The sequence below is a fragment of the Gastrolobium bilobum genome, unplaced genomic scaffold (assembly GCF_033153095.1).
Source record: "Gastrolobium bilobum isolate Gb01-03AN ecotype WA unplaced genomic scaffold, APGP_CSIRO_Gbil_v1 utg16919, whole genome shotgun sequence".
NCBI lineage: Eukaryota > Viridiplantae > Streptophyta > Magnoliopsida > Fabales > Fabaceae > Gastrolobium > Gastrolobium bilobum.
Genome location: NW_026897069.1, coordinates 224,004 through 238,012, shown reverse-complemented (window position 1 = coordinate 238,012; position 14,009 = coordinate 224,004). Strand labels below are relative to the sequence as shown.

Here is a 14,009-nt window from a genome sequence, read left to right as displayed (position 1 = left end):
TTATATAACTTTTCATTTTTAACTTTTTCATATATTTTATTTGTATTTCTCTTCTTTTCATATTTTATAATATTTTTATGTATATATTTCTAATAAATTCAAAAAATACTCACTTTCTTATCAAAATATGCATTATTAAAATATTTTAAAAATATTATAATGTCAGTAGAACTACAAAAATTGTAATGAGAGAAGCCAATTTCAATATGAAAATAGCATCCATCTCTTTCTTTCTCAGTGTCTTTCTCCTCTGCCCATGGCCTGCATGAGAAAATCTCCAATGCTCATCTTTGTGACATACCTTTCTTTAAAAAAAAAACTTAAATACTATTATAATTATATTTAATTTATGTATATTTCATTGAAGATATGCTTTTATTTTGTCTATACTAATAATATTAATATAAAATGAGTTAATATTTATGGTTTAAAGTTTATAAAGTTACTTTAGATAATTTTGGGCTTTAATATTTCTACAGTAATTATAGATAAGCCAAATTTGACACGAGCTGTCGAACTCGCGCAAATTAATTAAATCAGGTTTATTAGAATTTTGTAGTCAAGCGTCAACCTGAGTCGTCTCTCAAGGAGTTTGCAATAAACTTAATCACTCAGTTATAAAAATAAAAATAAAATGGAAACCAAATGAAAATGGAAACTAAATGAAAACGGGAATCAAATAAAAAGAGAAAATAAGGAAAACGAAAATTAAAGAAAAATGGAAACTAAAATGGGAGGTTTTAATATGGTTGTAAATTTAAACGGAAATAAAAAATAAAATAAAAAGAAAGAATAATCAAATTAAAAGCAACCAACCCAATAATTAGGATTCCAAAGATATCCATCATTGGACAAATAATTACCAAATCGTAGTTGATTTCAATTGAATTAAAATCCTTGTTTCCAATTGAGAACCCTCTCTAAGCGATCGCTTAGCGTTTGGTCGAATATGGCGCGTCTACTCGCGCAATCGCGGAGTATCAGCCCGTTCGACTTGAGTTCATTGGGTTAATCAACCTAACCATTAAATCTAATGGTTAATCTCTTTCCTAAGAACGTCATCGCGTATCTCAAATTGAACATCCACAATCGCGCGATGCCAAACCGAGTTAGAAAGAGAAACGAATTTGGTTCACTTCAAAAATGACGTCATTTTGGGATAAAAAATTATAATGAGAAAGACTATTATAACCCTGAAATAAATTATAATTACAAAAATACCTTGATTTTCGTCCCAAAACAATGTCATTTTAGGCTCAGTGTAGATAACTTATCTACAATACATTGACTGCAAAAAAAACGAACCCTTTTATCTAATGTTCATCAAAATACATGCAAAAAAATGTGTGGGGTCAATGTGGACCCATGTGAAGAGAAGATAAAGTAAAAAAGAGCCCTACACACTTTTATATGTGTATTTTAATGAATATTAAATAAAATTATCTAAAGTAACTTTACAAACTTTAAACCCTAATATTTATATTTATGAGATAATACAATAAATAAAAAATTTGATTAGTAAAAGCTACTTTTAAGGAAAAAAACTTATCAAAATATTATTAAGATAAAGTTAGAAAATTATTCTGTAAATTAAAAGATAACTATAAATTTTTTCATGCCCTAAAAAAATCAATTAATATGTAAAATTAAATATAATGATTTTTTATTTAAATCATGTTTATAAAGTCAAAAAATCATATACATATATCTTTACAAATAAGTAAAACAAAATCAACTAATATGATTATAAAATTATAAATATAATTATTATTTTCGATGAAATTAACGACGATAATTTTATCACTTTCTATCCAAATATTTTTTCTTTTATTTTTCTTCACCATTAATTTATTCATAAATAATTAATGGAACAAGTGTGTGATGATCCTTTTAAAAGAGATAAAGAGATAGATAATGAGGGAAAGAAAAAAAATCCACTCTCTCTTTTCCATAATTTATATCCTTCTCTCTCTTACAAAACATAAATCCTTTTAAAGGATATAATCATATGTCATTTTAGATCCTAACCATTAATTTTCGTCAATTAACGGTTATAATTTATTGGATCAAAATTATTAATTAATTAATTAATAATAAGTTTGGCCCATTAAGTTTGACCAAATAAAATATAACCGTTAATGGATGAAAATCAACTATTAGGATCTAAAATGACATATAATTATATCCTTTAAAAGGACAAATGTTTTTCCCCTAAAAATAAGGGTTCATTTTTGCTGCAGTTACTGCATATAAGTTATATGCAGTAAGCCCAATACGATGTTGTTTTGGGGCGAAAAAGATGGTATTTTTGTAAGGGTTTTTGACCCTTTTGCCCCTAATTAAATAATTAATAACCAATTTGCCCCTCCCCCAGAACTATCCACCATCATGCCCCCATTTAGTCGATTATGTTGCACTTTTAATCGACTAAATGGGCTAAACTCAGAAATTATGAAACGCGAATTTTAGTCGACTAAAAACTCATCTTAATCGACTAAATTGTTTGCACTTTTAGTCGACTAAGCACATTATTTAGTCGACTAAAGATCGCGAAAAACCCTATATCCAGACCTCTCTTGGTCTCATTTTCATTATATTCGAATGTAAAACTCTTCCCTTGGTCTCTTTCTCTTGTTTGTCAGCTGTGAACCTTCCAATCACCCTTCCATTTCATCACACCACCTCTAAGGCATAGTAATTGTGAAATCATTGTCATTTTCCTTTATTTCTCAATTTTTTCCCCCAAATCCGAACCCAAAACCCTAAAATCCGATTTCTACCCCCAAAATTCGTGTGAAAGATGAGCTCAAGTCCAAACATGTATGTTACCATGATTTACTATGATGGAAAGCATTATGAAGGCCCCAACGGTGTTCAATTTGAAGGAAAAACGAAAATGTTGAAAATCAAACGGGGCACTACGTACAATGAGTTGAAGGGGAGGATTAACCAAAAATTGGGGCTACACGGTTTAGTCGACTAAACCAGTACGGGTTGCTCGACTAAATAACTAGTTTTGACACCCCATTCTGTTTTGCACGATTTTTTTTGGCACGGAACCGATCGAATATCAATGTACACGCATATAATGACTTGGGGAACACACTTTCAGGTACAAAATAGTATTGTACAGGTTATAAACCACGAATGTGCATGTACTGCAAAAATGCAATAATTAAGGGTATCCAAAACTTGTGTTCTTATTTTAACTCTGTTAAGGTCACCTGTTCTGAATTTCATTGGACAGTTTAGACCCGTTGGACTGTGATTAGACACAAATTGAAAACATGAAGGTAAAAGATATTTGTCATTTAATAGGTAAACAAGAAAACAACAATAATTACGTAAACGGTTCACAACATGATGGGAACATCAAATAGTTCATTTCATAACCATAATATTACATAAGCTACAAATGTAAAATAGGAAGACCGAAGTCAATTACATTACAACATACACTAGAAACGTAAAATAGAAACATAAACCCTAAATCTAATCCTCATCCTCCTCGGATGTCGTCTCCTCGTCATCCTCATCTGACACATCAGCCCCCTGCCCTGCAACATCCTCAATATGCTGTCCTCGTCCAAGCTCTAGACGAGCAAGCCTATCTTCAACACCCTTGAACCGTCCCTGTATATGTCTAAATCTTTCATTTCCCTTCTGCATGTGACTCTTCCTCCATTTTTTGTGTTTCAGCGCCATTTTTCCTATTTTCTTCAGCGTGGCGTTTATGCCCTTCATGACATCACGTAATGAAAACTCACCCTCAGGCTCAGCTATCTCCTGCTGGTCACCCTCATCATCATCGTCATCATCATCCTCCACCTCGGGGTCAACCATGTCTACAACTGGAGCAACATCAGGAACCTCAACATCAGCCGCACCTGTGAACTGCCACACTCCTGTTTGAGGGTTCTTTGTCATCTTGCACGGCTCCAGTAGACGTTTTCCAAACTTATGATTATACCCTGTGGTCTTCTTCAAGGTCACATTACCCATGGAAACATCAAAATGCTCCAATATCCTCTCAACAAGACAAGCAAATGGAAGTGCACCCTTGTGTTTGGCCTTATACATCATCCAACACACGTAGTGCCTCCAGTTCACCGAAGTACCATGTCGGATAGCCCACATGATGGGAATGTCATGCTCCAACACCCTGGAATGATTGAGCGCTCGCGGAAACAAAATGTGGGTGATGACATAGTGTAGTATGCGGGACTCCACAGTAAGCAACCCCACCGTATGGGCAATGTGTTGCCCACGGACTCTCCTCTGCTCCTGCACGGCATCACCGTGTGTATATCCTGGAAGTATGGTCCCGCTGTCTGCGTCATATTCCACAGTCTGCGCAGAATCAAAGTCATACCCCAGTAACTCCAACCATACCGGAGCCGTCATGATGATGTCCACCCCGCAGACCCTAGACCTCAGCTCACCGTGATGGTAGCTGAGATTATGGTAGAAGGCCCGTACATGCAGCTCAGAATATGAACACGACAGTTCAGCCAAGGTCCTAAGATGTGATTCCTCCAACCACCTCACAATGTTAAAACCTTCTTGTTCAAAAAAGGTTGTATCAAGTGATTTGGTCCCACAAATCGGTCGGTTAACAAAGTCACGGACAAAAGATTCATGAACCACCGGGTCATTCTCGAACAAGTATCCGAATGGGAGGTCCACAACAGCGGGGTCTTCCTCTTGTGGCCTTGACGAAGACGGATGGTCTTGTCGTAGCTTTTGTCGTCTCTCATTTCCAGTGCTAGACGATCTTCTACGGCCAGCCATGAGAACAACTGTACCTACAATGCAAGTGGAAACAAAAATCAATGAACAATAACAATATCAAAAAATTTAAAATTCAATATAAAAAACAAAACCTAATCCTAAAATAAAACAGAAATCAGAAACCCAATCCCTAACCCTAAAACAGAAACAGAAACCCTAACCCTAACCCTAACCCTAACCCTGACCCTACACCCTAAAACAAAACACAAAAACCCATTCCTAACCCTAAACACTACAACCTAACCAAAACAACAACGTAAACCCTAACCCTAACCCTAACCCTAACCCTAACCCTAACATAACCCTAACCCTACGCCTAAGGCACCACATCAACCCTAACCCTCACCCTCACAACACACTTAGCACCCTACCCCTAACCTAAATCCACAAAACCGCAAACATAAATCAAATGCATGAAGAAAACCAAAATAAAAACTAAACTTAAAACCAAATGCAAGTCAGAATACGTTACCTAAATGTCGATTTCGCAAGTGTGAACCAAGGAAGCTTCAATCGCACCTTCAAGGGTTGAGATTCGGACTTGGTTGGAGAGAGGGGACGAAATGCAGCCTTTTAGTCGATTAGGGTTTGAAAATAACCCCCTTTGCGAAATGGGGGGGTTTTTAAAAAACCTGATCTGCGACATTTAGTCGACTAAATAATGTGCTTAGTCGACTAAAAGTGCAAACAATTTAGTCGATTAAGATGAGTTTTTAGTCGATTAAAATTCGCGTTTCATAATTTCTGAGTTTAGCCCATTTAGTCGATTAAAAGTGCAACATAATCGACTAAATGGGGGCAGGATGGTGGATAGTTCTGGGGGAGGGGCAAATTGGTTATTAATTATTTAATTAGGGGCAAAAGGGTCAAAAACCCATTTTTGTAATCTATATATATATATATATATATATATATATATATATATATATATATATATAAAGGAGAGCTTACTGCAGGAAAGTTTTGCCAAGTGTCACTCCTTGGTTAATTCTACAATTTGGTTATATACAAACTTTCTTTATTGGGTAAATTGAAAAAAAAAACTCTTTTAAAAATTGAATTTTAATTTTTAAATCGAATAATAGTTGCAGACAAGGCATTGAATGTCCCACTGCCCATCACATTGGTATCCACAGAAAAATCAGCTGTTTTAATTGCTTTTTATGTTGCAATTGGTCATCTCATCTGAAATTCGAAATTTTAAATGGTTTATCAATTAAATTTCGAAATTATGTATTTATTTTGCACAATCTGAAATTCAAAATTTTAAATTCAATAAAAAGAAAACTTTTTTCACGGACATGCATTCACGATCTCTATTCATGGAGATCAATAGAAACAAAAACAAATTTCACAATTGTTGAAGACCTGATCGTCATTCAATTCACAATTTCGTTATGGTTATTTTTTTAAAAATATATCATAAATTATCTTTGTTATATAGACATTATCTTTGATATATATTTGATTCAAATATCATAACAATCAAGAATCAAGAGAGCTGATAGACAAAATAAATTAAATCCCAAAACCAAAACTATCATATCAGATAAACTATCATACCAATATTCTTTTAAAAATTGAATTTTCAAAATTTTAAATGGTTTATCAATTAAATTTTGAAATTATGTATTTATTTTGCACAATCTGAAATTCGAAATTTTAAATTCAATAAAAAGAAAACTCTATCAGATAAACTATCATACCAATATTCTTTTAAAAGTTGAATTTTTAAATGGTTTATCAATTAAATTTCGAAATTATGTATTTATTTTGCACAATCTGAAATTCGAAATTTTAAATTCAATAAAAAGAAAACTCTTTTCACGGACATGCATTCACGATCTCTATTCATGGAGATCAGTAGAAACAAAAACAAATTTCGCAATTGTTGAAGACGTGATTGTCATTCAATTCACAATTTCGTTATGGTTATTTTTTAAATAATATATACACAATAATGATATAACAAAGACATTATCTTTGTTATATATTTGATTCAAATATCATAACAATCAAGAATCAAGAGAGCTGACAGACAAAATAAATTAGATAATCAGGTGTTTTAATTGCTTTTTATGTTGGAAATGATCGTCTGATCTGAAATTTGAAATGGTTTAAAATCTTGAATTTAAATATGATTGGTGGGAAAAGATTTTCTTTTAAAAATCGAATTTTAATTTTTAAATTGAATAATTAAATGACCGTTTGTGGTGACAGATATAAAAGAATAATTAATTAATAAATATGATTTTGAAATTCGAAATTTTAATTGGATAATCAAGTGTTTTAATTGCTTTTTATGTTTGAATTGGTTGTCTGATCTGAAATTTTAATGGAGATTTTGCTGTCAATCATGGAATTTACTGTGTTTAAATTATTATATTCTTTTTTGTGTTCCTACATTAAAAGTTACACGTTTATGTCATACGAACAAATCGATTTTTTTATTAATTCGTTTACGGGACAAACAAATCGATTTTTGTGTGTGCATCGCACGGGTAATCAACTAGTTTTAATTTATTTCAAAGTTATTATAGTCTTTATAATTATAATTTTTTAATATTTCAATTTCAAAATAATATTATTTTAAAAATAAATACAAATAACTTATATGCAGTAACTGCATAAATTTTTTTTATTAAAATAATACACATTTTTTCCCGTAATTATATATGTTTATTCCCATGAGAAATATGTAGGTGAGGTGATTACTTGGTGGGTTAATGATTTAGGGTCCACAAAGAGCAAGCGGGAAAGCAACACTGACCGTGCGATTAAGATCGACGCGTTAAGGATGGGCCGTTGGATATGGGCCTGTGAAAATGGCTATAAGTACAAGTGCGATCTGAGGCTCTGTAGATTTGTTTCGTGCTCGATCTTTCTTTCTTTCTCTGAGTTGAAGTAAGCGAGGAAGGGTGGTGTTGGTATTAGGGTTTTGAGGCACATTACGTTTGCGTGGCACTGCTAGACATTCAGGTTTTGAATTGGATTCTTGCTTAGGGTTTCTCACATTTTCTTTTGCTTCGATCGGCCATTTTCTCTCGATCTAGGGTTTATGGTTCGATTAATCTCTATCTTAATTTCCCTTCTATTTGAAAATGTTAGGGTTACGGCATTTTCTTATGCTTAGATTAATTTTTTTATTCTTGTAGTCGATTTGAAATAATGACGGTGCTCTTGCCCTACTTGGGTGTGCAATTTTCGTGCTGAGAATGAGGATTCCGAGGAGTCTTGCATTTCTTGCATTTGATTAGTTAAACTTGTTAGAGATTTTCGTGGGCATTAATTAATAATTATTAGCACCGGAAAAGCGGAGAAGACTGTTGTTAATCGCAATAAAGTTTTAACATTTTTGGATTATAAGCTAATTGTCAACGATAAAACTGAAATAAGTCTATAGTGTATGAAAGAAGTATACCCTTCACTGGGTTTTATAATATTTTGCATTAAAATTTGGAGGATAAGACTTAATTTGTTCTTCTGGAAATTCGGCTTTTTTTCAGAGTTTGCTGTGTGGGAGCAGAACTTGTTATCAGAGTTGATATGTGCAATTATTGGCATTTTATCTTATGGCACCAACTGTACCTATAGAGTTTGCTGGACAAAAGGAATCCAGAAAATACTCTCATTCACAGATCATGGGGAAATCTCGGAAATACTCCAAGGGTCGTGCTACTGGCTTTGTTCCTGATTTCCGTCATGCCGTAGAGACTATGGGTGAATCAGAAGGGTTGAGTAGCTCAGGAAGGATTGATACAGAGATGATGGCATTCCCAGAATCTCGTGCACCAAAGAAGAAATGCCTTAGTTTGAATGGTGATGTTTATGGTAGTTTTGATGTACCTTTTAAACACTTCTCATTATCAAAGATGTCAGGTGTTGAGAGAAAGGGTTTGAAACGGAGGTTAATTTGGGAACTTGAACAAGTAAGGGAAATTCAGAAGAAAGTTGACAGTATGAACTCACATATTGTTGGATTATCTCCCTCTAGTGACATAAGGAGCTGCAGTGCTGTACAGAAGAGGCCTCGTCTGGAGAGCCGGCATACAAAACTGGAAACATCAGCCCCACGTGGTAAGAAAAGGCCCTTACCAGGACGTAATGGTCCCAAGACAAAGGGAAGTATGTCTGGGCGTTTTGAATATGTGAAACCTGCTGCACCAGTGACTTCATATGCTACATTGATGAAACCATGTGAGACATTACTTAACCATTTGATGTCACATAAATTTGGTTGGGTTTTTAAGACACCAGTTGATGTTGTTAAATTGAACATTCCGGATTATTTCACTGTCATCAAACATCCAATGGATTTGGGTACCGTAAAGAGTAGAATAACTTCTGGTGAATATTCAAATCCTATGGATTTTGCTGCTGATGTACGGCTGACTTTCTCGAATGCAATGACTTATAATCCATCTTCCGATGATGTATATATAATGGCAGAGGCCCTTAGTAAAGTTTTTGAAAAGAGATGGAAGGCTATAGAGAAGAAAATTCCTGCTGTTGATGGTGGCCCATCTGAGCCTTCAAGACCTGTTGCTTGTGTAGAAACTGAAATTTCTGATCGAATTCCTCCTGCAAAAAAGAAGAAAATATCATCAAATGATACTATTGTCAAGCCAGAGCCTGTTAAAAGAATTATCACTGACGAGGAGAAGCATAAATTGAGTCTTGAGTTGGAGGCAATGCTTGGGGAGTTGCCTGAAACTATTGTTGATTTCTTGAAAGAGCATAGTTATGATGCAGGGCAAACCAATGATGATGAAATTGAGATTGATATTGATGCTCTTAGTGATGATACCTTATTCAAACTGCGGAAGCTTCTTGATGAGTATATGCTGCAGAAGCAAAAATTCCAGGCAAAAGCTGGACAGTGTGAAATGGAGGTCTCTGTCTCTGTCTCCCTCTCTCTCTCTCTATATATATATATGTGTGTGTGTGTGTGTGTGTGTGTGTGGGTGGGTGGGTGTGGAGGTGGGGGTGTGTGTATTTGACTAATTCAATTGTCAAACCATGTGATGTTATTGTGCTGATCTTGCATATCAAATTTAAGATAAACTAGACATTCATAATTTTCTAATTGAATAGTTGATGTTTAGTCTTATGCTAAAGCTAAACCCCTATAATAAATATTCTATGAGCTTGATCCGCCTCATGATAACTTTCAATCTAACAGTTGAATTGATGAAATTTAACATTTTTAAAGATTTATTCCATGGAGTGTGTTAGAGTTTTACAAAGGGTAAGTAGATCCCCACTTTATGTGTGTGTATATATAATACTGACTGACAATGTTGTTATTGCTTGATTTTTATGCAGCTTCTGAATACATCGAGGTTTAGTAATTCGTCAATGCAACCATGCAATGGTATATTATATTTCTTGTTTTGTAAGTTTTTTGTTTGTATCCTTATGGTACAAATGTCCGTGATAATTGACACTTATTGATATCTTTAATTTTCACCACAAATGCAGGCAATGAACAAGTTGAGGAGGATGTGGACATTGTTGGTGGGAATGATCCTCCTATTTCAAATTACCCTCCAGTAGAGATTGAGATAGATGGCACCAATAGAAACAGTAAATGCAGTAGTTCAAGCTGCTCCAGTAGTGAATCTGGCACTTCATCCAGTGGTTCGTTTTACTGTTTACCTTTGACATGTTTCCCGTTTCAAGTCATGCTTTTAGTCTTTTGATTGCTGCATGTATACCCAGTGTTTGCTTTTCATTCTTATTTCGTATTCCAAATTTCTGTAAATGTTTTAAGTCCTTAAACTATTTCAGCTATTTGTTTTCTCCTGCCCTCCATCATGTTTTGGGTATAATTCATTCTATAATTATAGCATATAGAATATCTAGCAGCTTCTTCCACAATATATTCGAGTGTCATTTTTATTCTCCCTTTTTATCTATCTGTTGCTCCCTTGCTCTTCCCCCTAATTAGCACTCTGATGTCCTGCTAACGGATTCTGATGAGAGGAATGTAGCTATTTTGTTTGTGTTTATTGGTAAAGTGCTTTAATTTACGTTATAAAATATATTTTGCATTTCTATTTTGAAATATAAACTCCTTCTCCCGCCTGCCATGTGCACGAGTGGTTGCTACCAGAAACTATTTTGATATTTTGGTCTTTTCTAAATATTTCATTTGTTCTCGTGGGGTTGAAATCTGTTACAGCTAACCTAGTCTTCAACTTAGATTTCATTTTCCTTTAGACATGACATCTAGATCACTGCGTATTTTATTTTTCTTATTTTCTTAAAAACTTGTTGGTTTTTTGGTTCATCTTATGTACTATAATGTATAATTCATTCTATAATTATAGCATATAGAATATCTAGCAGCTTCTTCCACAATATATTCGAGTGTCATTTTTATTCTCCCTTTTTATCTATCTGTTGCTCCCTTGCTCTTCCCCCTAATTAGCACTCTGATGTCCTGCTAACGGATTCTGATGAGAGGAATGTAGCTATTTTGTTTGTGTTTATTGGTAAAGTGCTTTAATTTACGTTATAAAATATATTTTGCATTTCTATTTTGAAATATAAACTCCTTCTCCCGCCTGCCATGTGCACGAGTGGTTGCTACCAGAAACTATTTTGATATTTTGGTCTTTTCTAAATATTTCATTTGTTCTCGTGGGGTTGAAATCTGTTACAGCTAACCTAGTCTTCAACTTAGATTTCATTTTCCTTTAGACATGACATCTAGATCACTGCGTATTTTATTTTTCTTATTTTCTTAAAAACTTGTTGGTTTTTTGGTTCATCTTATGTACTATAATGTATTGAATAAAAGAAATTGTTTGTCATGTTATTTTTACTTTTCTGTATTATACTAGTGTTACTTCTCTACAAAAGTGGTTGGGGATTGTTAGTCACTTATGAATAGAGTTATGAAGTAGGAAGGTGGATATAGTTTCTTCACTGATGCTCCTATAAATTCAGTATATACTGGCAACTGTTTGTTTGGTTTATGATGCAAAATTAATCACTTGAAAATGAATTTTCCCTGAACTCTGTTATTCTTGTCTGATTCTTGCAATTGTGGCACTGACAGATTCAGACTCAGGTAATTCATCTGGTATTGGGCTAGATACTGCTAAAGCATCAGAACCTCTTAGTGCTACCAAGGTAATAGGGATACATATGGTGTTAAATATTATGATATTGATAGAATTCAATTTTCTTCTGCTTTGACCAATATCTTTGTTATAAAATTATGTATTGCAGGAAAAGGTAGGATCTGGCTTGACTTCTGATCTAAACAGAGGGGATCCTGGTAATTCAGAAACCAGAAAGAGTTAGTACCAAAGTTGATGGTTTTTTTTTGTAACCATGTGCTTATATTATGGTTTCTTGGCATTACTTTTGAAGAGGATGCCTCAGCCCTTGTTGCCTTCTAGCTCATCATCTCTTTCCTGTATAGATTCAATGAATGTGGGTAACCAAGTTGAGCAAATTTCCCAGACTAAGCCAGTTACTATTGAGGCAGAAAGCTGTCAAGAGGGTAAGCTTGAAACATGAAGAAATCTGTCTGCTGCTGTTAGTTTTGGGGCAATGTCTCACCATTCATGCTGTAACATTTTAGGGGAGAGTGCTGCATCTAAGAGGGAAGTCTCTCCTCAAAAGCTCTACCGTGCAGCTGTACTAAGGAATCGGTTTGCTGACACCATACTTAAAGCTCGAGAGAAAGCCCTTGAAAAGGTTTGTTAATGTGGTAATGTGGTAGTTGTTTTAATTCCCTGCATAAATAAAACAGGTCTATTGGGTGAAACAAGGGAATTTGTAAAACATCAGAAATTAAAGCGTTTAGTTTTTGTCTCTTCCTCTCACCAGTAGGGCAGTTCTGTCACTGCCAAGGTATGAAGTCTGGTAATTTCGGGAATGGATTGTATCATGTCCCAATTTTAAAGAACTTGTCATGTGATTTTTTTTTTTTTGTCTATCTCTGTAAATATTTATAATTTTTTATAGGAATCCATCTATTTAATCTCAATGAAGAGAGAGATAACACAATTTTGAAAATGAGAGGATCCATTCATGATAATTACCAATTTACCATCATTACCACCTTTCGCCTAAGTGTGCCAACATTATTGCCTGTTTTATTTGAATTCTGGTGTGTTAATTCATTCTTGATTTCAGGTTGAAAAACGGGACCCTGAAAAACTTAGGATAGAGCGAGAAGATCTTGAAAGACGGAAGAAGGAGGGTGTGTTTTTTATTTTTGCACCTTGTGATATTTGTTCTATGGGGCAAAAGTCTTTCTGTCATAAAATACTGCTTCGGTATTTCCAGATTCAACTGATATTTATAATTTTGTTTTTGATGCATCAGAGAAAGCTAGATTGCAGGCAGAGGCAAAGGCAGCGCAAGAGGCTCGTAGGAAAGCCAAAGCCAAAGCTGCTGCTGAATCCAAAAGGAAGAGGGAACTGGAGAGAGAAGCAGCACGTCAGGCTTTGCAAAAGGTAATTTCGAAAGAAGAGAATATGTCAGGATGCAAGTTCTGCTTCCTTGTTAAGTTTCACTGATTAGCTCTGTTTGCAGATGGAGAAAACTGTTTACATCGATGAGAGCAGTCAATTTTTGGAAGATCTAGAGATGCTGAGTGCTGTAGGTGATGAACATATACCAAGTTTCAAGGAGGAGACAAGCCCAGAACATTCTCAAAACGGATTGGGTTTCAAGCTACAGGGAAATCCCTTAGAACAGCTAGGATTGTACATGAAGGTTGATGATGAGGATGAGGAGGAAGAACCGCCTCAGAGTGCTGCAGGGCCATCAAATGATGTAGAAGAAGGAGAAATCGATTGATTTCCCCCCCTCTGATTGTTGCATAAATTGAACAAATATATAAACGGTGGTTCTGAGGAACAGTTGCTGGATTTAGGGGGCTGCTTTTTCCAGCTCTGGAGCGTGGAGTATTAATAGCTGTTTCTATGGTCTGGCGCTGGCTGGGCACCTTATGAAATTTGATGGGATAGCAAAAGCGTAGAGCCAAGAGCATGGATATTGGATTTGGTTTTGCTTCTTTCTGATTAAATTTGGTTTTAACTTGGGAAATGGTTTTTGAAAATGTGGAATAGGAAGCTTGCAGCCCCATTTATTGAAGGGGTTTGATATCTACATGGGAAGTTTGTATCGATGATGATATTTCCCATTTTGCTTGTAAAAAGGATTTATTGCAGCCCCATTTCACTCACAATAGA

The 14,009-nt window shown here is 34.7% G+C and overlaps 1 protein-coding gene across 1 annotated transcript; it reads left to right on the top strand.

The window, feature by feature from the left end:
• The first annotated feature begins 7,667 nt into the window (after nt 1-7,667).
• LOC133303840 (transcription factor GTE10-like) lies at nt 7,668-14,009 on the top strand. The gene is made up of 11 exons (XM_061503809.1): nt 7,668-7,770; nt 8,298-9,683; nt 10,117-10,165; nt 10,273-10,431; nt 11,858-11,931; nt 12,031-12,100; nt 12,227-12,307; nt 12,389-12,504; nt 12,946-13,012; nt 13,138-13,268; nt 13,348-14,009. The coding sequence occupies exons 2-11, from the start codon at nt 8,364-8,366 to the stop codon at nt 13,612-13,614; spliced, it is 2,334 nt and encodes a 777-aa protein (XP_061359793.1). The 5' UTR covers nt 7,668-7,770; nt 8,298-8,363; the 3' UTR covers nt 13,615-14,009.

What these genes read in the sequence shown, in the direction of transcription:
- LOC133303840 (XM_061503809.1), top strand. Translation starts at nt 8,364, where the DNA reads ATGGCACCAACTGTACCTATAGAGTTTGCTGGACAAAAGGAATCCAGA. An exon ending in CTGGACAGTGTGAAATGGAG is followed by an intron (nt 9,684 to 10,116) that starts GTCTCTGTCTCT and finishes ATTTTTATGCAG; the next exon opens with CTTCTGAATACATCGAGGTT. An exon ending in GGCAGAAAGCTGTCAAGAGG is followed by an intron (nt 12,308 to 12,388) that starts GTAAGCTTGAAA and finishes GTAACATTTTAG; the next exon opens with GGGAGAGTGCTGCATCTAAG.